General features: G+C 37.4%; 3 protein-coding genes across 4 annotated transcripts; all 3 read right to left on the reverse strand.

Moving 5' to 3' along the window:
• Positions 1 to 171: 171 nt before the first annotated feature.
• LOC149381709 (agamous-like MADS-box protein AGL62) lies at positions 172 to 4,205 on the reverse strand. 2 transcript variants are annotated; one of them, XM_089630633.1, is made up of 6 exons: positions 4,130 to 4,205; positions 3,979 to 4,060; positions 3,788 to 3,908; positions 2,655 to 2,697; positions 2,021 to 2,166; positions 172 to 950 (listed from the first exon to the last, which is right to left on the reverse strand). In XM_089630633.1, the coding sequence occupies exon 6, from the start codon at positions 946 to 948 to the stop codon at positions 301 to 303; it is 648 nt and encodes a 215-aa protein (XP_089486759.1). In that variant the 5' UTR covers positions 949 to 950; positions 2,021 to 2,166; positions 2,655 to 2,697; positions 3,788 to 3,908; positions 3,979 to 4,060; positions 4,130 to 4,205; the 3' UTR covers positions 172 to 300. The 2 variants fall into 2 exon arrangements, with proteins under 2 accessions (XP_089486759.1, XP_089486760.1); XM_089630634.1 differs by lacking the exons at positions 3,788 to 3,908; positions 3,979 to 4,060; positions 4,130 to 4,205 and having other exon boundaries at positions 2,021 to 2,171; positions 2,655 to 2,674.
• Positions 4,206 to 6,646: 2,441 nt separating this feature from the next.
• Positions 6,647 to 9,479, reverse strand: LOC149381710 (ran-binding protein 1 homolog b-like). The gene is made up of 4 exons (XM_089630635.1): positions 9,174 to 9,479; positions 8,922 to 9,073; positions 8,679 to 8,804; positions 6,647 to 7,262 (listed from the first exon to the last, which is right to left on the reverse strand). Exons 1-4 carry the CDS (start codon positions 9,320 to 9,322, stop codon positions 6,988 to 6,990), a joined length of 702 nt encoding a protein of 233 aa, XP_089486761.1. The 5' UTR covers positions 9,323 to 9,479; the 3' UTR covers positions 6,647 to 6,987.
• A 3,133-nt stretch (positions 9,480 to 12,612) lies between these two features.
• Positions 12,613 to 24,986, reverse strand: LOC149381711 (clathrin heavy chain 2-like). The gene is made up of 30 exons (XM_089601137.1): positions 24,778 to 24,986; positions 24,436 to 24,640; positions 23,826 to 23,914; positions 23,639 to 23,717; positions 23,363 to 23,490; positions 22,337 to 22,435; positions 22,085 to 22,193; positions 21,832 to 21,911; positions 21,514 to 21,741; positions 21,370 to 21,435; positions 20,510 to 20,626; positions 20,179 to 20,376; positions 19,620 to 19,736; positions 19,393 to 19,452; positions 19,165 to 19,251; positions 18,674 to 18,757; positions 18,448 to 18,582; positions 18,306 to 18,368; positions 18,126 to 18,230; positions 17,931 to 18,043; positions 17,581 to 17,833; positions 17,273 to 17,409; positions 16,892 to 17,170; positions 15,369 to 16,371; positions 14,762 to 15,247; positions 14,496 to 14,666; positions 14,235 to 14,420; positions 13,772 to 13,894; positions 13,568 to 13,678; positions 12,613 to 13,134 (listed from the first exon to the last, which is right to left on the reverse strand). Exons 1-30 carry the CDS (start codon positions 24,820 to 24,822, stop codon positions 13,021 to 13,023), a joined length of 5,070 nt encoding a protein of 1,689 aa, XP_089457263.1. The 5' UTR covers positions 24,823 to 24,986; the 3' UTR covers positions 12,613 to 13,020.
• Between the last annotated feature and the right edge of the window lie 1,711 nt (positions 24,987 to 26,697).

Below are 26,697 nucleotides of genomic sequence, written 5' to 3' on the forward strand. Positions count from 1 at the left end.
TAAAGTTAAGAAATTTTTGCATTCTAACTTTAAGTTGAAAGAACTTGGTCTTGTTAAGTATTTCCTAGCTCTTGAAATTGCAAGGTAAAAGGAAGGGATAGTAATTTCACAAAGGCAACATGCTCTTCAACTCCTCGACGACCTAGGATTTCTGGAGTCAAAGCCGGTCAAGACTCCCATGGATACTCGAAATTCACTGTCTAAGTCACCCATACTTATTATTTACTTGCAATTACCACTGTCAGAAAATTAAAAAAGCAGTCTCTGCAATCTGCATAATACAGTGAGAGAGACGATGAATTAATTATAAATCACCGAAGACGGAGAAGAGCCCATGAACAAGCCATTAGCGTCCCGATCGCCGTCAATCAACCTGTCAAACGCCCCTTCTTCTTCTTCCTCCGCCGCCGCCGCAGCCTTCTCAGCAACCATATGCCTCAGATCCTTCAGCGCCGCCAGAAACCCCTCCGCGTCCTCTGCCTCCGTCACCGGCCGGTCCCACCAGAACCCGCCGTCCTTTTCCCGCTTCCTCCGCTCCGCCGTCCGCTTCGCCAACTCCTCGAGCCGTCGCAGCTCCCTCACCGCGCCGCCGCAGTCGCTCTCCGCCGGCGCCGTCGGTCGCCGGAGAACGGGAACGGCGCCGTTGCGTATGGCGGAGAGCACGGCTGGGCCCCCGGGAGTGGAGAACGTGTACGTCTTGCCGTACTTGGAGAAGACGATGACGACAACCTCTGATCCGGTGAGGACGCTCAGCTCCGCCGCCTTGTTGATTATCCCGGCCTTTCGCTTCGAGAATGCCACGTGGCGTCTGTTATCGTCGCCGATCACTTTCATTTCCAGCTTCCGGCGACCGGCGCTCGTCCTCTTCTCCGTCTCCATGGCTTGACGGTCGGTTCTTGGTTCTTGATCATCTCCACCGCTACCTCCCGCTCCCATAGCCATCGACATATCTGTACATATAAAAGCAAAACAAAATGTTAAAAATAATAAATTTCAATAATTTAATTTTGAAATATGAAGCCAAGAATAAGCTAAATTACTCATTCATCGTCAGCATATACATAATCTATGTCATCTAAGTCTAAATCATCATCCACATCATCAGGACGATCAACATTGCGTTTCGCTATGCTATAATGGTTTGAAATTTTGAATTATATATATATATATATATATATATATATATATATATATATATATTATATATATTACTATTCGTTTGAATTAGAATTAATGATTAAATTTTTTATTATGTTTGTAACTACTTCCACTAGCTATCAATTGGGCACTTAGGACAAACCAAATCAAGTTCAGATTCGTGTATATGAAAATAGCTATCTAGGTTTAACTTAAGATTTTGGATTTGCAACACCTAATCCGATTTTTTCATCAACAAAAAGAACACAAATCATAAAAATGCTCAAGAACATGGGACCATATATGGGCAGCAATACTTAGTGGGAAAAAAACTTGCATTAATTATTATCTACCAAACACTTGGCCTTTTTTTTAAACACTTTCTTGAGGAAAATAATCAAGTGCCTGTTTAACATGTCTATGTGTAAAAATGTACCTGGGACTTGGGAGACGAGATAATGACTCTACAAAACATTTGGGATTGCATAAGCAAGCTAATAAGAATTGCTTCAAAGTAGCTTACAAGGTTGACACATCACTATTCTTTGAAATAACCAGACAATAATATCATTATAATTCTCCAGCAAGTGAACTGGGGACAGATATTGAAAAGCTTTCGAGGCAGAGAGAACATATTCTTGTGAAACATAAGGGTTCAATCTTGCATGTGTCTTTTTAATCTTCTTGGTTTCTAAGAGCTTTATGTAAAATATATATTTTAAGGCATCTTATTTGAGACACACATGACCAAGCGAAGAGATGTACCAAGCCTGCGTTAATATAATACCAATTCAAAGAATTTTGTAACCTTAACAATTAACAAGTATTTTATTATTATTATGAAACAGGTATACAATTTTTTCTTCATAATTTGTATCCTAACCTGGCGGATTTTTGGGCGAGTTCTGAGAAATTAAGGATCGATTGGCAGATTTATCGAGCGGTGGAACGGACGCGGTGGACTTCTACGAACCAGGCCTTGGACTTCGGTTTCTCAATTTCTTCGCAAACACGCCACTGAATGTTTGCCTGCACTGATAATCAAATCAAACTCTATGTAATCAGGACAATATTCTCTCAGTCATAGCTGCAACACATATGTATTTTTTCAGAGCTTCAAAAGACCATCAACACACAAGTAATCAGGACAATATTCTCTCAGTCATAGCTGCAAAACATGTATTTTTTCAGAGCTTCAAAAGACCATCAACACACAAATAATCAGGACAATATTCTCTCAGTCATAGCTGCAAAACATATGTATTTTTTCAGAGCTTCAAAAGACCATCAACACACAATAAAAGAACACCTACAGAGTAAGATATAGAGAGGCCAAAAAAAACTGAAGAGACACAAAAAAAAACTCATCTTCTGCCTAAAAGTACACTAATGAAAGAACAAGCTGATAATATGAATTAAGTTTCAATAATGAAAGACCAAGCTGAATATGAACATCGATATCTATGAAAATCTTGTGCAAAAGACATCAATAATAACTTGATATAAATGAGCCGTACCTTGATTCCCTCGAGTTTCTTTAAAAGGCTTGGGATATATTCACTGCAATAATATCAAATGTGAAAGAATCAAACGTTGTCAACAATGGTACTTCAGATAAACTGAACAAAAAATGGAACTCTTGCTGATAAAAGAAAAGCAAACAGAGCCATTTTCTGAATGAATAAGTAACAAGTTATGAAGGATAGTCTAAAACTAATAGAGAGACAACACAAGATAAGAAAAAAAATTAAAAAATAAAATGAAAAATGAAATCACAAAACGGTAAAATAAAGTACCGTCAACACACGCTGAATGCAGCGGACCAGCATCAATATGTTTCACCTAATCCGTTTACACAATAGCGAGAAAGAAAGAAAGAAACAAAATACCGTAAGCAGTTTTCGACTAATCTTTCCGTAAAAACATTCACAAGAAGATTGAAATCAAAGTTGCAGAATATGAGTTCAGTTTCAATAATGAAAGATCAAGCTGATTTTTCATAAATTTTTTTTTTTTGTCTCAGATTCTTTGAGAGCAAGCTATTAGATTTTCCATTAAAATCACAATGCTTGTGTTCAAGTGAGATATGCAACATTTAAATCACATAGTTATATTCTTTGTACATATTTATACCATTTTATATCCTACAACGTTAGATTCTTCAATGACTAATTTATACCATTTTAGCTGATTTCGAAAATAAAACTGGATTTTTTATAATTCCTAACATTCATATCTAGAACCTGTTCTTAGGTTTTTGGTCTTGGAATAATATAAGTAGAACTTAACTTTAGATACATCTCAATAACGCAATTGATACACTTTGTAGCATCAAACAAACACAAGCACAACCGCAGATAAAGCTCACAACATTCAGTATTTACACAAACACAATTCTATCTCAGAACATTTAGTATTTACCCAATGTTTAATATATGCCCAAACTCAGAGCAAGACAAAGGATCTCACAGAGGAAAAATAAGAAGCAAAACGCACAAAAAAAAATCAAATCAAATAACAATCAGAATTTCTAGGCGATCATACAAAACCAAAAAAACATCCAGGCAACACTCCTCAAATTCAACAAGCGATCAGACAAAACAAAAAAACAATACTCTTCATCTGGACAGAGTGAGTGAGAGAGACGCACCAGAACGAGTGGCGGAACAGCGGCGAATTTTTGGGCGGGTTCTGAGAGATCGATTGACGGATTTCTCGAGCGGCGGAATGATGGCGAACCTGAGACTTCTGGGAATTGAGGGAGCCGACTTCTGAGACAGAATGAGAGAGTGAGGGAGTCAGCGACACAGATAGAAGGCGAGAGATCGAAGATCGAATCACCTCAACGAGCGGCGGCCGAAATCGCGCGGAGAAGACAATTTTGGATTTTTGGGAATCGCCGGACCTGGGTTGAGAGTGAAACCTGGGTTCGGAACGAGGGAGTGAGAGAGTGAGGACCTCGGTAGAGAGAAGGAACGAGAGAAACACTAACCACAAACAAGGCGGGACGGAGATGGCCGTCAATTTCCGGGAAATTGCATCGCTGTTGAGAGAGTGGTTAACGTGGGAGCTAGGTTTCTATTTATATATTTATAAAGGCATATATTACTTAATAAGTTGAGTCTATTTCTTTTTAACCTACAGCAACTTCTCGTGTCTAAATCCGTAGCGCAAAAAAAATATGTAGGCAAATTTTACTCTTTATTTCCCCTAACATTTACGTATTCAGTTGTGTCCATTTCTTTTTACTAACAGACACGACTTATCGCGCATATATCTTTAGCGCAAAAAAATATGGAGGACAATTTTTCTCTTTCATTTTCCCCAAATTTGTGTAGACGCGATTTTTTATTTTTGACGCGACATGTCGCGTCTGTTACTTAACAAAATTAATAAAAAGCGGGATAAATGTCGCGGGCAAAATTTTCGTGAAATTTTGTATCAGACGCGACTTTTCGTGTCTGAAGCCTCCGTTTGTAGTAGCGTGAAAGGAGGTTTTATCGCTTACTAAGATGATCAAGATTGCGCCTCATTTAATCACCAAAGTTTGTCGGATAATTTTTTGTGGGTTTTTTTATAGATTACGATAAGCACACCGAGAGTGACATCCAACCTCGTGCGAAATGCAACATTCTTTGTTGATGAAGATGTCTTTGTGGCTACTATGGCGAGTTTCTAGTCAACCATCACCGCAATCATCTCCAACTGTCGATAGTTCATAATCGTCTTCTGTCCAGATCAACCGTTGCGATTCAACCGGATGAGCATCGATAGACGAAGACGACCTTGACACATTAAAGAGGTAAAAAGAGCATGAATGACATTTAGTAGTGCCAACGCGTTCTCAAACAATGCCTCACAAACTTAGCTCTCGAATGTGAAGGGCAATGATGATAGCAAAAGATTGGTGTCAAGCCGAGATGCTAGAACAAAAGGAAGTAGTAGATAATCCCGACCTTTCCGATTATTTCCAAATGTAATAGCCAATGAAAAATAGCAATTTTTTCTCTTATTTAATTTGACCGTTAATTTTTTTTTCATTAGGTAATTTACGTTTATTCAGATATATTTATATATATATATATATATATATATATATATATTACTTTTTACTAGTTTAATTTAGTCTTATTTTTAATACCCTTAATTAGAAAAACCTTGTATAAAAAAAGAAAATAAAAAAAAAAAAAAAAAAAAAAACTTATATTTTAACTGTGTAGACTTCTTTTACAGTAATAAAATCCGGAAATGGACAGATTAAATTTTTAGTTAATTCTGTTGTAGGTGCGGTGTTAACAATATTTTTGCTCTACACCTCTATACTACAGATAGCAAAATGATGAAAATTGATTACATTGAAATGGTTATTACCTTTGTATTTGGTTAATTAAATCAAACAACTGGTACTTATAAGAATGCTTTAAGCTCTCGATCTTGAAGGATCGGATGGTCCAAGTCCATTAGCAAGAGTTATTGAAGTACCCCCGAAGCATAGTTTAGGACCCGAGGGTCGAGCCTATTAGCACAGACCCTCAGTCCAACCACTCGATAAAATGGTTAAGGATCCTCTGGACCATGTGTGGTAGCCGAGAGGCGCATATATTTATTTCATAAAGAAATTAATTCTCCACTTGGCTTAACCTCCTTCAAAGGCCCTTAAACAAGTATTTGATCTCAAGTCATTCTCAATCTAATAGAGTAAATTGTGAGAGCTATCATTCCCTTAATCTCTTCAAAAAATTAACTCTCCCATATATCGCGTGAAAGCCCGTGTATTGATCTCAGGCAAAACTCTTACTGACATACAAGGGTCACCGGAGCTTGGATCTTGGCCAAATTTTACAGTGCAAGAAAATGAGGAGCTGAATTGTATGAGGACATGAAAAACGACCATCACGAAAATTTTCAAATATAACTCTTTAAGAGAATCTTTAATTTGGGGTGAAAACATTTAAGACGAGGGTACAAGACAGTAAAAAACAAAAAATTCACGAGATAGTATCAAGTAATCCATAAACATTGAAGCTCAATCGCAGAAGCGACTTAGCTATACTGCAGAGCATCCAATGTCACTGCCTACACCTATAGTCCTTAAATTTAAATCTCGAGAATAATGAAGTAGGAATGTTTTTTTTTGTATCATTTCATTATATCAAAAATAAAAAAAGAATTCTATATGTAATTTTGATTTTACAATGTAAATGTTGCGCAATGGAATTCATAGTTGAGAGACTAAAGAAGTAGGAATTCATAGGTGAAAACATCCAATGCGACTACCTCCATGACTCCATCTATAGTCCTTAAATATCGAGACTAATGAAGTAGGAATGTTGTATTTGTATCATTTCATTTTACTAAAAAAAAAATTGTATATTGAAATTTTTATTTTATTATGTAATGTTGCGCAATGGAATTCATAGTTGAGAAATCTAGGCCAATGAGCACGACACGTTTAAGAAAGCCGACCATGATTTCTAAGACGGGTACTCAACCGAAACACAAATCTTCGTCTCAAAACATGGTATTTAAGACTGAACAAATCAAGAAATTATACGGCAACAAAATCTCTTCTAATAACAAGTAATTCTCGCCTCAATTTCACTCCCAAGCGAATAAATATCACCGTAAAAAAAAACCCTAGTTTAAACTCTGACAAACCACCAAACTGATAAAAGAAACACAATCTTAGAGCTGAAAACACGACCCAAAAGTTCGACCAAGAAATACGCGTTGACGGACTCATCATATAGACCAACGGCATTCCAATCACAAAACCCCAGAATGGACAATGGCATCGCAGGGTTGAAAAAGAGGCACGCTTATGACTCTCTCACCATTTCTCTCTCTTCTTCAAGTAGAGGAAGCTGGTTTGTCTTCCTTCTTCTCGGCCTCTCCTTTTACCGTTTCGGTTTCGGCCTTAACATCTTTCACCTCCTCCTTGGTAGCTTCTTCTTCCTTGACTAGAACAGGAGTAGAAGTCTCCTCTGTGGATTTCTCCTCAGTCTTCTTTTCGTCAACGCTCAACTTCTCGAGAAGCTCCACAGCTTCTTTAGCTTCTTCGGATTCTTCCTTTTTGTTTTGGGACTCCACAACTTCTTCAAACATTTGCATGAATTGCTTGCAGTCTAAAAAGAAAACAAAGCAACAGCCAGTAATGTTATAAACCCACACAATTTGAATTAGACAACAAGGGATTGTGGCACTTCAACATTGATGTTACGCTGACACAACAAGAGATATAGCAATAAATAGTCACAGTTGTAAACCTCAACAACAGTTTGAAAGATGTCATTTAATATCATATAATAAATAAATAAAAGAGCATGGAAATTAAAAAAGTAGTTCCACTACCACTTGTATTGTTATTCAAATGCAACAAAGTTTATTTCACTAAGCTGAAACTATATTGATGCATACAAACACAGTAACAAAATGCATGTAGAGAGAGAATACTACATCTATCCATGAAAATATTTTCAGGTTTTGCACACAGTCACAGCATCCCGACATATTTCTGTGATTGGTAGAACCTCATTAAATACAAACGGCAATTTATGAAGTAGAAACTACAGCCACAGCGTCAATTTCATTGTTTAAAGATTATGCACCAATCGTTAGTTAGTCATTATAATCTTAAGTCTCCCAAATGCACTGAAAAAATTAATCACATATGAAATAAACATTACAAGGTGATCTAAAATCTGACAAAATGAGATTTGTAATAACTTTTCCTACGAAAGCGTCAATTCATGTGTCAGAAAAGAAAACTATTCACAGACTTGCAATAATGTGTACAATCGTGTTTGTCACACACGCATATGTTCAGATGTGCGCATTCAAAAGAGCATGCATTATAATCTCAGTTTTCACACAGAGAGCGATTAAAATTTTAATTTCCACACACAAATTAGCCACATCTAATAAAACCTTTGCATGTACATTGTATCACACAAAAATATAAGACCTTTTCCAGCGATATTTTAACGATATTGATTTGTATAAATTGGTTCTTTAAAAGGCTAAGATGGTCTTTCTCGAACTTTAAGTCTGAGTCACTTCCAAAATCCCACGTCCTTTGGAACAACGTAAGCAGAACGAAAGAATCTAGAAGCAAAAGATGTCCAAATATCCAACAAAGACTATAATAAGCTGAAAAAATAGCATCTGGAGTTTTAAAAAGTAAAAGAAAAAATAGAAATAACATCAGCCATATGAGTAAATAAATTTTATAAGCTTAACCAGAATAATCATTTCAGAAATCATTTCCATCACCATGACCAAATCATCCACAAAATACACAAAAATCCGAAAGGGAAATTTATAGTTTAAAGGATATCATTAGCGACAAGCAATTATCAATCCTATGCACCTTTGTCTCAGTTTTTCAATTAGAAAGGGGAAAAGAAAAGTTAATTGCAGTGCCGAGACAGACACCAAATCCATCAATAAACTCTAATTGCGCAAAAAATCAAAACAACAATCTTACTTAATATAAAAAAAAATCAAGAAAAACGAATGAAATGACTAGATTCGATACTCACTTTCGATCGAGGCAAATCTAATGCAGAAAAGCTCGTCCTTCAATTCACCGTCGGCGAAATCAGAGGCGTGCCACACACAAGACTTTTCGTTCCCAGCGTGCTCCTGCACAGACATGGTGGGCACAACTGCAGGGGAAGCAATACAACCGAGATCAAATAAACACCAATCACAATTGGAGATCAGAGACACTCCAAGCCTTAAAGAACTCTTGGCCAAAAATCAAGAAAATCGAAAGAACTAACCGAGATGATTGGCACAGATCTTTAGGGTTTTGGACTGCCTCATAACGAGGCGAACCTTTCCGGTTTCCTTGTGCTTCAAGAACTTAACCGTCCCAGCGCCTCGCTCCTTCCACTGGTTTCCATCCTTGTCAAATCGGTAAAGCTTCGACTTTCTACAAAAACAACCAAACAATCAAACTATCAGAATCGAAAAGTTTAAAAAGAAAACCTAGGGTTTTACAGCGAGATCGGCGATGAGAGACAGAAACTTACAGATCGAGGATGGCGTCTTCGTCTTCCTCGCCGGTACTGACAGCGACCTCTTCGAGCTTGACGATCGGAGCGACCTGCGCTCCGGTGTCCTCGTCCTCGGCGGCCGGGGTCTCCTCGTCCTCACGGTGCTCGGGATCGTTGCTGGCCATGGATGAATTAGGAGAAGAAACTAGAAGCGAAGCGAAATGGAAGAGAAGAGCGAAAGCAAAAAGGCCTGGTTGTGGTTTTAGGGATCTATGGGAAACGAGGGTTTTATACTCCGAAGAACTTGTGTTTGGGTTATACAAATGAAAAGCTAACGAGAGGATTGTGCGTCAAATTTAAGCACGACAATAAAAATTAAAGTTACACAAATAACTTCTTTGATTTAAACATGTTAATTTGAAGAATATGTTTTAGTCTCAAATATTTCATGGATTTTTTATTTTTTAAATATTTTGCTTTAAATTATAAACAAGGAAATATAATTTTAAATAATAATAATAATAAATTGTAAACAACAATAAAAAAAAAGATGAAAAAATAATTACTTAAAAAATAAAAATCTTTCATGTTATATTTGAGAAATTGAATTTTAAAAAAATATACCAGAGTAATTTCTCCGTTTTAAAAATGGAGTCTCTTAATTTTAAAAAAAATGCTCTTAGCATTTCAGATAAAAATAATGAAAAAGGGGTTTCAGATACATTTTATAGATATATATATATATATATATATATATATATATATATATATATCATGAGAATAACGACTACCAAAAACTTTTTCAAATAGGATTTCTAAATTGAAACGGTAAATACTATTCTATAAAATAATTACATACGTGTGTATATATATATATATATATATATATATATATATATAACTAAAGGAAAGTGTACGTAATTGAAATTTAAAAAGAAAGAATCGCATAAATAAAGAAAATAAACTAAATAAAACTATATTATAAGAAGGATTATAGATAATCGTATGCGATTGAAATTTGGGTCGATATTTGATAAATTAAGATTAATAAGTCTATGCCACATAATTTCTCCAAATATAATAAAGACCACTAATTAATTGAGTTATGTTGTTATAGTGTCATTTTTGTACGGTCGAAACGACAAGGATAGCTGGAAAAACACGAGAAGGAAAGAAAATCCGGATCACATGGTTCTCAAGCCCAAATGCACTAAAGACCCGCACGACCCATAGACTCCACTTGCCTCAGGAACAACAAGTGGTCAAAGACACCAACCCCGCGGAGCTCACTTACCATGTGCCCCATGAACACCGCATGGCCAAAGACACCAGGGCTCGCGAGAGGCACTAGAGCCACCAAACACCAATGACAAGGACCACTAACCACGCTCACGTCACCACACAAGGACCATAGATTGCTCCACAAGAGTCGCAGCACACGCACGCACAAGAGTGACAAGGACAACTAACCATGCTCATGTCGCCAATAATTGGTTGTCACAAGCCCCCGATGGATGTTTTTCCACGAGGAAAGGGGCAATAAAAAACGCCCTTAAAAGTCCAAAAGCTCACTCACTTGGGATGAGGAAGATTCATGGCTTCCTATAAATACCACATACATTTTAAAAGAAGGACGCACAAAATTTTGAGGAACAAAAGGCTACGAATCCAATTTCTTGCCTCATTATCCCTAAAAAAACTAAACAAAAAGTAAAAGATTCATTTTCAGATATTCAAAATAGAGCTAATGTTGTGCGTCGAAGCGTGTGACAGGGGAAACCCTCTGCCCTCGTCTAGCTCATTTTTCTCTTCCTCTTTCAGGTGAAGGAAGCACAGAACCCCGACGACGGCAAGGGCGGAGGCAAGGAAAGGACATCTCAAGGTGAATCGCACCACTCACCTCAGTTTTGTAGAGTCTCCATCACGATCAAAACGTCGCAGGACATCTCCACCCTGTTACGATCCTTTCGGAACCATAGCAAATTTGACGCTTGCAACCCAAAATCGGTACACATGACAAGCTCGCCCTCCAATACGTGTCTCGTGAATGTTATCCGAAAAATCGAATTAACATGTTATATCTCGTTTGTACCGAGAGTTTTACATGCAAACCATCGGTAACCATTGATTATCATGTTGGTGTAAGACTTCGGTTTTTAGAATAATTGAATTTTGCATCTCAGAGAGAGCGAGCTTGCGGCGCAAGAATGCAATTTGGGCATACCTCTGTCCAGTTCGTTATGAGAACAACAAGGAACCTATTCCATCTCATTTCCTCACAACTCAGCTCAAGCGATCACACGAATAACAACCCAAAGACCAGTTCAACAGAGTACTCGAATCCCTGAGACAAGGAAAATCAATCGCATTTCCTCACAACTCAGCTCAAGCGATCCCACGAATAACAACCCAAAGACCAGTTCAACAGATTACTCGAATCCCTGAGACAAAGACCAATCAATCGCATTTCCTGAAACCGTCTCATTCATATTGGGAGAGGAGGTACATGTGTCGCGAGCTCATTCGAGAAGACTAACTAACAAAGATGTGTCCTCTGTAGTGCACGGAGCTCGAAAATCGCATAATGCCCGAATAGAACTCTTAACCTTTAATCCATTGAATGACCTTACCTGGCTGGCTAACATTAATCAACTCGTGACAATATATATAAACGGACGATGCCGAAAATTGACGCTTCTATTCACGCAACCCTTAAATTCTTTTTAAAATTTAATATTCCATATGTACTAAGCTTTGATCTCTCTTAGAGAAAATTGTTCACAAAAAGAAATCAACAAAAACATTGTTATCACGCAAACAAATTTGGCTCAGTGTTGCATGTTTTTGGTCTCATCTTACAAATGTTTTAGTTGCATACAGTAATCATCTTTATTATTTTGACCACTAATTACAGATTACCCATAAAAAAAAAAAAAAATAATAATAATAAAAAAAACCCCTACTATTTATGCCTAGTGTTTATCACGGTTTATATTATTAACTGCTCGAGCTCTTAATAGTATCGGGTACATTTCGAACCTACTATACCATTATATATATAGTGATTCTTTCTCGACACTATACCATAATATATAGAGTATACATGATTCTCGACAAATAGATGCAAACATGCGATGTTAACTAATTTATACGACTTTACGAATTTGAACCAGCTGGCTGTACTAGATCGATTGAAGTGTGCTGTCTTATTGACCTTTTCTTCATTATTTGTTGCTTTCTTCTCATTAGTTAATATTATTTTAATTCGTCTTATGATATCCCTTCCAAAAGTCCGTTGCCTTTGCCCCCCCTGTCCCTCCATCACTGCAGCCTCTATTTATTTTATTTGTTAACTTCTCAACGGCATTGTTCATTTATCTGCCAACCAAATGCTTTTTGAACCCTATGCCCGCCATTTAAATGTGCAATAAGATAGTAAACCAAATACATAAATAGATTGCTAACCCTAACCACAAAGATGTCAAAACGTTTATTGTCAAGGCACGTAAATAGATTCAAGACACGTAACACGATGAAGCATGGACGTTTATTGTCAAACAAACTCTAAAAGAGCTGTACAAGAGGCAAACATGTTAACAAAAGTCTCGTCCATGACTCAGTCATCCTAATATCTCTCTAACCGGAGTTCGCACAACTATGGGACCGGACCAGCAGCAGCTAAAAACAGTGGCCGCAAACCCCATAAGCATTGGAAATTAAAATAATAAGAGAACCCAGTGTCTAAAATCAGCGATTTTTTTAGATGAAAGTCGATGTTAAATCGTGCTTTTTCTCTGTTGCTGGAAGTTATGCATATGCAACTGTCACTCACTTTTTACCTTTTGCTGTGTAAATCTACAACCGAGGCGGTGGGGGGAGAAAGTTAAAAAGAGCCCATTGGTGGCATTCCATAAGCTCCTGGCATCGGAGGCGTGAAACCCACAGCAACCATGCCTGGTGGTGCAGGTAATGCAGGCAGCAATTGGGCATACATGTTCTGCACAAAGTTGCAACAATTATTATTATAATATCGCAGGAAAAAAAAAACAGAAAAATATATGCAAGGTAGCAAAAAACTCGGTGAAGGGTTTGCTGTTGGAAGTACAAGTGCATGACATCTTCTGGCTATTCCTTTAAAATATGTGATGGTTTGATAACTTGAAAAAGGTACTGTGATGTCTTGAAGCTCCTGAGTAGTGGATTATTTCAAGGTCTTGCCAAGCTTTTAATTGGGTCAACATAGTCCCCTTTTAGTTTTTTTTTTTTTTTCAATTCAGTTTAGTTTTTCATTATCAAGTGCGCTTTTTCAAACTCTGAGAAGATTGACCCATTTTTATCCTCTGTCGCATGTGTGACAATTAGCCTACAGCACACTATACGAACAAGTAATAAATGACACAAGGATTTAAACAAACAAACAAAGTCCTTACATGTTGAGCAACCAAATCCTTCTCCTCGCTCTCTTTGGCTTTCACTTCATTTTGAGCTTCAATTTTGTCCTTCACAAGCTCATCTACCTTGCTTGTATATTCTCGGATGAACTGTGATATTTTATAATAATCTAAAAGGTCAGGAGGGAACGTACGTAGTATACTATGCGTTAGAAAATAATGAAAATAGGGAGAAAAAAAAACCTGTAAGAGATACGGGAATGAAAAGTCAATCATATTGTTCAGCCATGCAAGCTCAAGGACCACATCTGGACGTATTAAATCATAGCAAACGAAGAGGCACGACGCAAAACACTCTTTCTTTCCCTGCACAGAAAACCAGACAATAGCAAATATATGAGCCTGCGCAGGATGAAACCAATAATAACCAAGAAAGAAATTCATATTAGAATAATTAAGTGAAAAACATCCCCAATCCATTCGTCCGTGAGAATATAAGATAAAACTATCACTGGAGAATATTAAATACAATATCCATGCCACGTCAGAAATTTGCTCAACTCACAGTAACGTTACACTAAAAAACAAAATTTAGAAGTTCAAAGCGAACTCAAAGATAGAGAGAAATATACAAAAAAAAAAAACAAAAAAAAAAAACCCAACGGCCAAGGATATTTACTATTTGTTTCTCTCTATGTTCCCTTACCTGCTCAATGAAATAGACAAGCAAGTCCTCTGAAAGTTCACGATCGCCAGACTGCGAGCACGTTTCCATGGCATCTTTGTACAGCTTGTCCTTTTTTGATAAAGCAATGGACTGCTTCCATCTTCCAGCTTTCTTATATATATAAGCACCAACACGCCTCATCTCAAGCAGCTCATGTTTCTCAATCTGCATTTATGTAAGGTTGAAAATGCAAATGACCATCACAATTTCCAATTCCGACAGACAGAAACTTGACCATACCTTTTGTGCAAGACCTATCAGGTCAAAGTTATCATGCAAATCAATCGATTCGTGTAGCCTATCATAGTCTTCTTCTTCTATGTATATTTCATTAAGAGCTTCATTTACAGCAGAAACATTGGTGCTCTGAACTGCAACCATGTATGGCTTCACAAGGAGAAGATGCCCAGCCTGAAACCCAAAAATCAATTGAGAACAGTGAGTTCTAGATGGAATGCATTGAAAACTGGAAAGATGGGGGATGAAAAAGGTATAGACAAGCATACCTTTCGCATTATGTCCACTACTCGGGCATGGTCTACACGGAGTGCTAGTACATTCAGGAGGTCATTGATTAGGTCAGGATGTTCTTGCAAATAGAAATATACAGCCTTATAGTAGAGCTCAACACTTGCAACTTTGGAAATCACATCTTTGAATTGCATGTGGTCCCAAGCTTCTGGGGAGTGGTTCATGACAGTGGTTGCAGCATTATCAAATTCATCATATTGGACAAAGAGATAAGTTAGTTCCTTCCAGTGTTGCTGTTCATCACAGGCTCGTATAAGCTTGGGAATATTCAGACGGGTCGCAAAGAGTTTAATGTGCTCCATTAGCTTCTCAGGGCGGTATCTTGCATATAGAACTCCCAACTCGGTAAAGATGCCCATATGTGCACGTTCCAATCCCAGTCCACTTTCCATGAGAGATATGAGCTCATCAAAATACCCTCTACTCTGATAATATTCGCTTACTTCTTCCAAATCATCCACCTAGTAAGAAAAAAAAAACTAAAAATTTTACACACAACAAAATTATATTGCAGATATATTTTAATGGAACAAAGGTTTAGCATTTCTAATTCAGGAAAAAGTCAAAGTGAACAAGAAATACCTGTATAATGATATTGAGACCACAGATCTGAGCCAAGCGAAATTCCTCAGCATCAACACATGCAAAGCACACCTCCTTCCAAGTTTTTGCACTGTTGGCTTTTCGAGCTGCATCAACGGCACTTTGGTACTGCTTAAGCTTGACAAGTGTAACTGCCAGCTTAGCCCAGTTAGAGATAAATGCATATATGGTCTTAGCTGCTTCATACAATTCTTCGTCAAATAAACGATCTCCAACATTTTGAAGATTAGCAACATTTGGCATCAGAATGAACTCCTCAATCTCAGCCAAACGATCAGTCTTGGCGTATGCGTATATGAGTTCACCATCAACCTTGGGCTCTTTGATTTTTTCCCGAACCATCATAAGATACTTTACCAAGTCCGGGTATACATTTGCATCTTCAGAAGCTCGAATGACATCCATAAACTGGGTCACATCATTTGCAAGGATGAAAGACTCGATTGCCTCACTCACTAGACCCTCTCTTAGTTGGATCTTGGCCACCTGACTCCAAACAGCGTCCTCTTCGACCCGGGATGCAAAATCCACAGCTCGTTCAATGCTTTGAATGTTATCCAACAGGACATTCACAGCCTCCACATTCTTATTGAACTTCTTGAAGATAGAAAATGCTTCTTCATACAGTTGTGCTTCCACAGCCACCTCCCCAACTGCAGGTCCATCGAAATTGTCCAGCCTATTGATATAGTCCATAACTCTGGATGGATCGGCCTTGATGGCAGTCAAAATTAGCAGATTCTGAAGATTAAAGTTCCCACTAAAAGCAGAGTTTTGAAGCACAATCTTTTCAAGAAGCTCGATCAACTCATGTGGAAGGTCTGCAGTCATAAAAGCTTTTACAGCTGCTGAAACCTGTTCTGGACTGCTGCTCTCAGGAAGAGCTGTAGATACAACCTGATCGATGAACTGTCTTCTGTACTCATTTTCAGGATTGAGAACTTTCTCCCATAGGTCACCATCCATCCTTTCCACCACATACCTGGTAAACGAGCAAATAAAGTAAGAAGCGTTCTATAATGGAATTTCGTGAAGGTTACTGTTTTGAACCCGGGATTTTGATCTAGTGATGGGATCCGTTGTGCTTTAATCTTTGGTAATCATGAATACTCAAGAGCACAAAGCTCCACTGAAACCTAATCCCTTAAATAGACCCCAGGCCGAAAAACCATAAACCTATTATTATATAAAACCCTAACTAAATACGTAAGAGCAAACCTGGCTCGAAGTTTGGCAAGAATTTTTTTTTTTTTTGTTACATTCATGAGTTCATGATCACATTGCCCTCTTTGATAAGCAATAACAGACAACCTAGTTATTTATTGATACCTGATTACTTAATTGAAAAATCTAAATTCGTAATAATAAAATGCATAATAAAAAGCCCTTATTGCATAATTCAAAACCCCAATTCCATGTAAAAACCCCAATCAAATAATTAAATACCCTAATTAACCAAATACGTAATAGTTGCCCTGAATATAGAGCAGAAATAAACAAACCTGGCTTGAAGTTTGAACAGAGAGTTTTTATTTGTTACATTTATGAGTTCATCATCACACTGCCCTCTTTGATAAGCAATGACAGCAAGGGTTGGATCCCTTTTCTCGCAATATTTCCCAACCACCCGGGAATCATAATATGGGTTAGTTGTGAGAAAATGCTCTGGATTGTTGTTGCTGTCAATAATTATTTTACCCAAAGCATTATGAACGTGTACATCTTGGCTTCCCTCACTCACAAGATGCTCCAAGAAGTCAGTAAGTAAGCGGAGCCGATTCCTGTAAACCAAAAGCACATACCAGATTAAGCACGAGGGAACATGGACGACGAATTAAAAACCAAAACAAAAGAATTATACATATATAGAGAGCAAGTCTCACCTCTTTTCACATTCCTCAACCAGTGGTTCAACTGGCAGGAGAGAACGAACTGATAGAATTAGACCTTTGATAAAGTCCTCAGGGCACTCATCATCTAACAGCTGCCCAACAACTAAAGGAGCATTTCCTGGGTTGACCTGTGACATAAACCAATAATAAGAACAAAAACTATTCACAATTTTGGTAACAATACAATCTTAACATAATATGTAACATGAGAGAGAGAATATGACTATCAACTGTCTGTATGGCATAAGTCTGCACAACAATAAAAATATACAACAAAGAAATCACTGATAATTTTTTACCTTTTGAACATATCCTTCAATATAACGAAGCATATTGCTTGTATATAGATAGTGAGTAAGGTCGGGAACGAAACCAAAACGGTCACAGACATTGATCAGAGGGCGTGCATCTGGAAGCTTTGCTTCCATTAGAAAGTTTTTTGTCTTTTCCGCATCATAGAAGTTTGATTCCCGAGTAACACGCTCAACCTCCTTAATCTGTCCAGTTTTTGCAGCTGCCTCAATGTACTTGAAGTGGATATCAGGGTCCTCACTACCAAAAGCAAATAAAAAAATTCGATTAAAAAAATGATGTGCAAGCAGGCACCTCAAGTTATCTTGTTTCTCTAATCAAAGAATATAGAGGGTACCTGGAACTCAAATACGAGCCCAAGAAGAAGTATAAACCCTCATAGGACTTAAATTGCTCAAAAACGTTTATGCAAGCATCTACACCCAATTGATCTGCATATTCTTTGGCAGTCTGAACCAAGCTATTCCAGTTAGCCTCACATCAATACAGAGAGCACAAACAAAGGATTAGTAAAAGAGGCTATGATTTTCACCTGGACAATAATCTGAAGATTACCCCTGAGATTGACTACGAGAAGATCCTTCATGCACTCGAGAGCCCATTCTTTGGAAAGGGTCCCAAAGAACTCAACCAATGCCTAACAAAACTCATAAGTTTAATAACAAATAACGTACTAGCATGGTAAGAGTTTGATAACTTTTGAAGTACCTACCGCTGGATCAATGCCTTGAGTATTCACAATGACACGTTTGATGTCAGGCAACTCCGAATAGTGCTGCAACAATCAAAGATGATTTTTTTAGAGAATGATCAATTGTCCAAGAGAAAAATTTGTTACTGAAATTAAAGTGTACCTGCAAAGCACGTATATACAGCCCGGCCTTTTCACAGAGTTGCGCAACACGTGGACGGTCATAATGACTGAACATTCCATTGGCCAATATCGCATCCGCAACGTTGGGGAACGTAACTAGATTAATTTCCAAGACCTTACCAGAAAAATAAAGCCAAATTACGACTATTACAATGTAGCAGCAGGTAATTTCAAGAACACTTAATTTTTTTTAAAATAAAATGAACCTTCGTTTGAAGGAATGCATGCTCGGGTAGGTCTGGTTTCAGCACATCCAACAGGAATGCAGTTGCCTCACGTATCAAATTCCGCTGAGAAATGATGGAGAAAATACAATAGAAAATAATCTTAAAACTTCCTTCTTAAGAGATAAAATAGAATAGGGAATGATATAATCATAAATCTTTCTTTTTTAGATAGGTAGCATATATATATATATATATATATAAATATATATACATACATGTATATATATATATATGAGTGCATAAAAAGAGAGTTCCACACCAATGAATATCATAGTATACCAAACTCACGCATGGTAAAATTAATACATTTGAAGGCCAAAAAAATGTATTTAAAGCGCTATAACTATAGCCCCACCCCTACAATTGTTTAAATCTCGAGTTGAGAGAGTGGGGAAAAGAACTACAAATTACCAGATCATGGAGGACAAGGCAAAAGTTAAATACCAGAGATGAAAAATCTGAAAACAAACCTGGAGGAACAGATCAGTAATCGTATTGTAGTCAATTGGACATCCACCTTCCATTTGAGACATCATCAGTGCAAAATTTACAGCACCCTGACGACAATACCAAGAAGATGGTATTACATCAATACATTGTATATCAAAAACCTAAGCTCGCAGTGCCAAAAGTGCTCTAGATATGTAGTGACAGTTAACATATCCCTTTCAACTTTCTGTTTCAGAACAGGTACCTACCTGGGGATCTGTCCGCAAAATTGTTTGCAGAAGGAACAAATAATCTGGTGTGTATCCAACCTGGATAAAAGAAAACCATTCAAATTCTTATCATCATCCCCAAAACTCAATGTCTCGTCGCTTCAGCATAGTTAGAGACCTCTTAGTGGTTGAAAACCAGAATCAAACAAAAATAATAATTTCCATCAATCACTCCAGTGGCTTATGAAAAGGAATGATATTGATACCTGCTTAGAGTATATCAAAATCTTGTCAAATTCCCTTCGCTCGGCAAACGCTGCAACAACTTTAGGCGTTGCCCTGGCTTTGATGTATATCTTCAAAGCAAGATCATTGTCCACTGTCTGCATTGTGAAAATGTTTTATAGCCTCAGAAATCGAAAACAGTTATAATTATGCGCGCCACCATCTAGTGGTATCTTTTCAAACATGAAATCCTTAGGCAAGCTCGTAAAGATTGGGATCACTTGCATTTTTTAGGGTTTACTTTGTTTCATGATTGCATAACATAAAACATTCTCTCCATGACCAGTTTTATCTCTTTTTTATCTAGTACATTGTAGGGCCTAATAATTGAAGGTGAAATAAGACCTGCCTTTAAACAAAATCAGAAATAATAAGGACCACAAAAATTACACATATAATTAAAGCATTAGCCAATGAGAGCCTAATATCAGATCGCAGATCCAACATTAAGGAGTTAAACATTAATTTTCCTTGATATGACAAAATAAAAAATGAAGTGACAAAGCATTAAAGGAAACAAGTCAATTATAATAATCGGACCTTTACAAGATCTCCAAGCTCTTCACTGCATTCAAGCTTGTCCTCGGCCAACCAATTCTCCAAAAGGTTTTTCTTATTTTGATTGACTACTAGGCGGGATAATTCCAGCGATTCAAAAGCATTTAGTTTTCCTTTAGTTAACAGAGTTCCAAAGTATTGCAACAGTGGTGGTGTTTGCCCAGCTTGTACAGGTACACTCTGGAACAATGAACATAAGCAAATTAGGACCCCAAAAGCACAGTGTCATCTACAAGGGGATCACATTATAAAGATTTGTAAGTATTATCAAGTAACCATATAAAAGCATGAGCAAAGAGTACTAAAATTACACCTGAAATTTAGCAACTGTATCAGGAGTACGAAGTATTCCCTGTGGAGATTCTGCCGCAAGCTCTGCTGCCTCCTTGTATTTTGTCTGAACAAACAATTCCTGGAACCGCTGCACAACCTACATAACAGCCAGATAACCAATCACAACTTCTATATACTGAGACACTAATAAATCAACGTATGAAATTATAGTTCTTTTTTTTAAGAAACATAAATTTTTATTAAGACCTGAGCCCTCTGGAAAGGAAGGACAGCAGATGAAATTACAGCTTATATTATTATCAGAACTATATATCACTGTGGACATGTAGTAATGATTGGCCTTCGTCAATCACCAAGTACGCTCTTTTTTTCTATTATTAATTTTGTTGATACCCCAAGCGGCCCGGCGTCAGATTCCACGAGACAACAAGGATTGTTCAGCTCCTAGGTGTCGAACTTGTAACCACTGACAAAGTGAAACCTAACAAGTTGTCCTCTTACTACTGAACCAAAGCCTTGAGGACCACCACCAAGCATTCACTTTTGTTCACAAGCACTCATCTTTCATCTCGAGGATTAAAAATACCACACTACTTGTTCTTATTCCTAAGTGCATCATGCTTTACGGATGTCACAATTGTGAATTCATGTAGTAATTACAATAACAATCTCACACATGAACTATAAGCATTAGACCCACTTTAATATAGTGACCATGTAATTCTAAGAAATGTGCTTCTTTTTCTCCATTGTCACGAGCCATCCACAAAAGCATATAAACTATCTATCTTCTGCTTCAGGTGTGATGTTGAGCACTGACCCCCAATGCAAGGGTTTTCAAATAGCAATAGTTTTAGATTAGAAAAAATTAACGCTTACCAACTCCTCTGCCCCGGGAAGGTTTCCTCTTTTAGCTAGATTAACAGCAAGTTCCAAATTGTTTAACTGCAAAATCACTAAGATTATCATATACAAGATTTTCATTCCAGTGACACATGCGTACTCATGGCATTGAAAGCATACCTGACCACTAACAAACGGTATAATTGTTTGTTCATTTACAGTCGCAAGTAGCACCTGGCCTCGCCTATTAATAGCATAAAACCCCCCAACAGAGGAAGCTTCAGCGGTCAGAAAGATGGGATCTGGACTGATACGATTTCTGTAAACGGCAGTTGCTGTCTCTAGATCGTACACAAACAGAAGTCCTAGCTTTGTCACCACATATATCAAGCCATACTTTTCGGATATCTGCCCCACGCCAGGGAAGGGAAAAATAATTAGCTGTGCAGTAAAAACATCTAGGGTACATAACATGAAAAATATTGTTTTAAACCATACCTGCATTGATACAGGAAAGTCATCTGCAAAGTCGGGAGGAAAAAACAGGTCCGCTTGCTTCTTACTAAATGACGGTTTTCCTGATAACGAATTCCACAGAATAAGTTTTTACTTTTTTTAAATGCAACAGATAGCTTGTAACTTCAGGAAGCAAGGGAAAGTAAAACTATGACAAACATGTTATAAACCACTGAAGATAAATTTGAGCGACTGAATAGATATCTGATGTATTTTCCAATAGGCGTCCGCTTACCTGGCTGGGCACCAAGTTCAATGACATGCAACTTTGATGTCACTTGTCCAGCATTCAAGCTCTTGGAGGCAAAACAAATGAGAGTGGAAGGATTCTCATTTCCTGCAACCTGGTATTCATTATAAAAATAACCATTACTATCGGAATTAGAGTTATAATTTATAATTATAATTAAAATAATGATGGATGAATGAAAACCAATTGAACAAAGAAAGAATATTGAAACATAAATAGGAAAGAACCCATCAAAACCTTAAATGTGGCAAATGATGCAGCATGTGCTTCAAGAGCCTGGCTACGTTGCTGATCCACGGAAAACAGCTGCATGCTTCCTTTGACTAGTTGTGGCCTCTGCAATTAGATTTCATTTACATAAATGCAAAGGAAATAGCGTACAAGTATAAATGTAAATTTATTAAGAGGTCTAAAAGGAAAAGAAAGAGAAAAACAGATGGGAGACATCAACATTTGGCCAGAATGCCAATGGTAAGTCTAGGAGATAAGATGTCATCAACAAGCCTAAACCCAAAGTTCAGAACACAAATTAGTGTACAGGATTCGCATATGAGAGTAATATATGTTTCTTAAAACAAAAAATTAGCCAAATAAGCCACCGAAAGTCTAAGAATTGCTAGATAGCCAACCTTTTGTAATTTTTTTGTAAATAGTCACCTCAACTTATTTACGGCATTCAAAAAGACAAAAATACCCAAAAAATTCCCGCCTATTTTGAGTTTTTTTGTCTTTTCGAGTGCCGTAAATAAGTTGTGGTGGCTATTTACAGAAAATTTACAAAAAGTTGGCTATTATACAAAACGCTATAAGTCAAATGGCTATATAGCTAAAAGACCCTTCTTAAAATTCAGACTGGTCTTATCTTACATATAAACAACATTTTAGAGTAGCTTTGAATGGAATTTTAACAAGAGTCTCTACATTTTAGAGTAAGGCCTAGTGCCTAATGCCTTCTTCTTTTGAATAATCTGCATATAGCATTCACATATATGAGACAGCCAAGAAATTTCCGAAACAGAAATAGAGCTAAGAAGCAACATAACACTTCAGACACCAAGTGTGATGCATGCCGATAACTAAATGTCGTGATCAGAATCACAAAGGAAAAATACTTATAGAATCCCAGTTTCCCTATAGACCATCACAGATATAGCTTCTTCTTGAGAGTGTATGTGCCAGTTTACAATATAGTCCTAGAAACCAGAAATTCACAAAATCCTGTTTCCCAATTGTAAGGCACTATTCTCATCGATAGAAACAAACCTCAGATGCACCAGGAGCGATTCCGATTAAAACCAACCATTTTTCAGCAGGATCACAGCGGTAGTTGATAATTTGATTATTGGCCAGATTCGTTGTCCGTTCAAACATTTTCACAGGCTCAGAATCACCTACGAACAATTATAAAATCATTTTAGAATTTTTATTTAATATTTAGACCTGGTTACAAATATATAGAAATAAAATTAAACCTTAACTAAATTAGTCAACAAATAAACCACAATCTGCTTGCACCAGGAAAATTTAAGGTTGTATTACCTTCAATTGACCAATGATAAACTGAAGTTTGAGTCACAATACCCACCATCTTTGGAGTGACCCACTTCCAAAATACCACCTGAATATGATGACAATATAAATTGAAAGAGTCCCTTATCTAGGGTTAGAAAATTAAGCCACACATTGTATTCGATTTCAGAAACACACTTGAGAGCAATGTAAGTACCTGTTCAGGCATCTGATGAGATTTTATCTTCGTTTTTGTTTCTATGTTAAATATTTGTAAATGATCCTGTGCAGTTCCCTGAATTTGAGCTAGAGACCAAACGCGACTATTGATTAGTCAAATATAAACTAAAGAAAAATATTACCTTCTCAAAGGACAATGCAAAGAATCAAGGCTACTATTCCAAAACACTAATTTCACTTCCCCATAAAGCGACTAATCCATTTTCTCAAAATACGATCTATATCGCATTGTAGAAAAAGAGACAAATTCCCATTTCCTCAAGGGCACAAGCACCACTGGACCCCCATCGACGGTCCAAAACAGGAAAACAAAAACAAAAAAGAACATTTAAGTAACCCGTCAGGAATCAAATTCTACAGGCAGAAAAATGAAGCATAAGATCACTAGTTATGCAAGAAACATAAATTAGGGACGAAATTTTATATGAAGAAGATGATATATCAAATTCAAGATAATTCTATAATATAGCATACTTTCACCCGTGTAACATGCAACAGTTCCCACAAACCCCCCAAGTGTACACGACAAAGTAACAGTTATAGTTCACTCGAAGTCAAGAACTGAAAAGAAGAAAAAAAATTGACACCTTTCAGAGCGAGAATTTTTGCACTAGGGTTCATCAATGCGGAGTCCGCTGTGATCGGACGCCTCAGAGGCTGCATCGGCGCACTCATGTCAACGATGACGACGCTGTTCTGCGGCGAAGTCTCTCTGACGCAAATGAACTTGTCGGACTCCATCGTCACATGAGTAAACGTAATGAATTGGGGATTTATACCAATACTCGGCAACTACGACGCAAAAAGAAAAACGAATGTCAAACATCGGAATAGAGAATTCGAAATGTGAGTGCCGAATTCGAAAGAGCAAACAAAAAAGCGCACTGAAAATGAAATTAGGTCAAAAGAAACTTTGGAGATATTAGTACCGTCAAGATCTCCTTCATTGCGATTGGGGCGTTCGCGGCCGCCATGGCTACCGGATCGGAGCTTCGACGGAGGGAATACTCTGACGGAGAAGACTAGGTTTTGAAATGGCGGTTCTGGTTATAGCGGGAACGAGAAGTGCTTTTGCAGATCTAACGCAGACAGAGACGAAGAGAAGGACGAGACGAGAGTGGTCTTGTCTTTTTGGGTTTCTTTATATAAGTCAATTGTTTAGCAAGTCAGCATTAAAGTGTAGTCCACTCAAACAGATTGATGATACGACGCGTCGTTTGGTGTTTGCCGTTGTCCACCTCATGATTTCTTGTTCTAGCGTAGGGTTGAAGCCGGTTCAGTTCAGGTTTGGCCCATTTTATAGATCGGAACTCAATTTTCGGTTTTCAAATTTTTTTATCAATAACCGGATCGAATTGATCCAAAACCGAAATCTGTCAACCGAATTATGAAAATCGATATCCAGTTTGAAAACCGAATTTGAAAAAAGTGGTTATCCAAAAAATGGGTTATCCCTCAAAAAAAAAAAAAGGGTTATCATATTCAAACCAATTTATTTTCCTACAATTTTGTACTAATATAGAAATAAAAAATAAAAAAATTGATTAAATAAGTTTCAAAATTGTTTATCCGATTGAAATCGGTTATCCGGTTCAAATCGATTATCCGAATTCAAAACTGGTTATCCGTTTTATAAATAAATAATCAGTTAAATAAATTGATAACCGAATTTTTGAAAATTCAAAACCGATAATCAATCCAGTTTCATAAACCCTGGTCGGTTAACCGAACCAAATTTTTGGTTTGATGATGCAACACCAAATTTCGATTTCGAATCGATTCGATTATTGGTTTAACCAATTTTCGGTCAATTTTTGTACCCCTCTGCTCTAGGATATACTATATATTAGAAAGATAATTACTTGGATTCATTGTCCTTCATTAATTTGTATTTACTGTCATTTACTTCAATCATATATCTGGTACTAAACGTTGCAAATCTTGCAATATATGTATAAATCAACAACACCATTCCCTTAAAAAAATAAACAAAAAATAATTACCATTAATTATTATTTTTTTATTATTTATGGGTATCCATAGCAGCTATAACAAAATACTCGTTAACTTATTTTCTTAAATGGGCCGAGTTACAAGTATACCTAACAGATAACTAATAGACCATAAGCGTGACGAATTGGGCCAAAAAGTGGCATTGAGATCCTTGAAATAATCGATGCAAAGAAAATGACTAACATACTACCATTTCATAATCAAATTCTCATCTTGCACCAAAATTATAATTTGGACAAATTTACTAACAGGTAATGTACAGTAACCAAAATGCCATCTTATTTCTAAACATTTCATCCCCCATTCTCCATCTTTTTTCTTCTGCTTCTTTTTATCATTTGACTTTCCCTCGCTCTCTATCTCTGTGCGCTAAAAATTGATGTCATCCACCACCATCACCATCGCCGCCACCACGTCATCACCTATCGACTCCTTCGCTTCCGACCAGATCTTCTCGGCCTTCCTCTCACCAGACTTCTCGTCAGCTTCATTCTCCTCCGCCGCGGGCTCCTCTGGTTCACCGGCATCCACCGTTGAGAAGCTCAACGCCGTCGTACGCTTACTAGACTCGCAACTCCAATCAAAAGTAATCTCCCGCCACGACGGCCTCTTCAACCGGGCTACTTGTAGTCCACTCAGACGGCCAAAAAACAAAAACTTTCAAAGTCGGTTTCACTCATTTAGCGAGGCGCTCCGGTTGCTCCCTCATCTCCTCGCCGTGCCACCGTTGCTCACTCACCACGCCGCAAGAATCCCGTCTTTATCATCAACCCTAAAAACTCACACTCAACTCCACTCATCAGAGTTTGCTTCGCGATATCACTGTTCTTCACTCC

Source organism: Urtica dioica, chromosome 11 (genome assembly GCF_054948205.1).
Source record: "Urtica dioica subsp. dioica isolate 48M chromosome 11, U.dioica_male_clone48M_v1_H2, whole genome shotgun sequence".
In the NCBI taxonomy this organism is placed as follows: domain Eukaryota; kingdom Viridiplantae; phylum Streptophyta; class Magnoliopsida; order Rosales; family Urticaceae; genus Urtica; species Urtica dioica.

Coding starts and splice junctions, on each gene's coding strand:
- LOC149381710 (XM_089630635.1), bottom strand. CDS start 9,322: ATGGCCAGCAACGATCCCGAGCACCGTGAGGACGAGGAGACCCCGGCC. Junction 9,074..9,173: donor GAAGACGCCATCCTCGATCT/GTAAGTTTCTGT, acceptor TTGTTTTTGTAG/AAAGTCGAAGCTTTACCGAT. Junction 7,263..8,678: donor TAGATTTGCCTCGATCGAAA/GTGAGTATCGAA, acceptor TTTTCTTTTTAG/ACTGCAAGCAATTCATGCAA.
- LOC149381709 (XM_089630633.1), bottom strand. CDS start 948: ATGTCGATGGCTATGGGAGCGGGAGGTAGCGGTGGAGATGATCAAGAA.
- LOC149381711 (XM_089601137.1), bottom strand. CDS start 24,822: ATGGCGGCCGCGAACGCCCCAATCGCAATGAAGGAGATCTTGACG. Junction 15,248..15,368: donor GTCTCAATATCATTATACAG/GTATTTCTTGTT, acceptor TTTTCTTACTAG/GTGGATGATTTGGAAGAAGT. Junction 13,895..14,234: donor TTGTCTATTTCATTGAGCAG/GTAAGGGAACAT, acceptor TTTTCTGTGCAG/GGAAAGAAAGAGTGTTTTGC.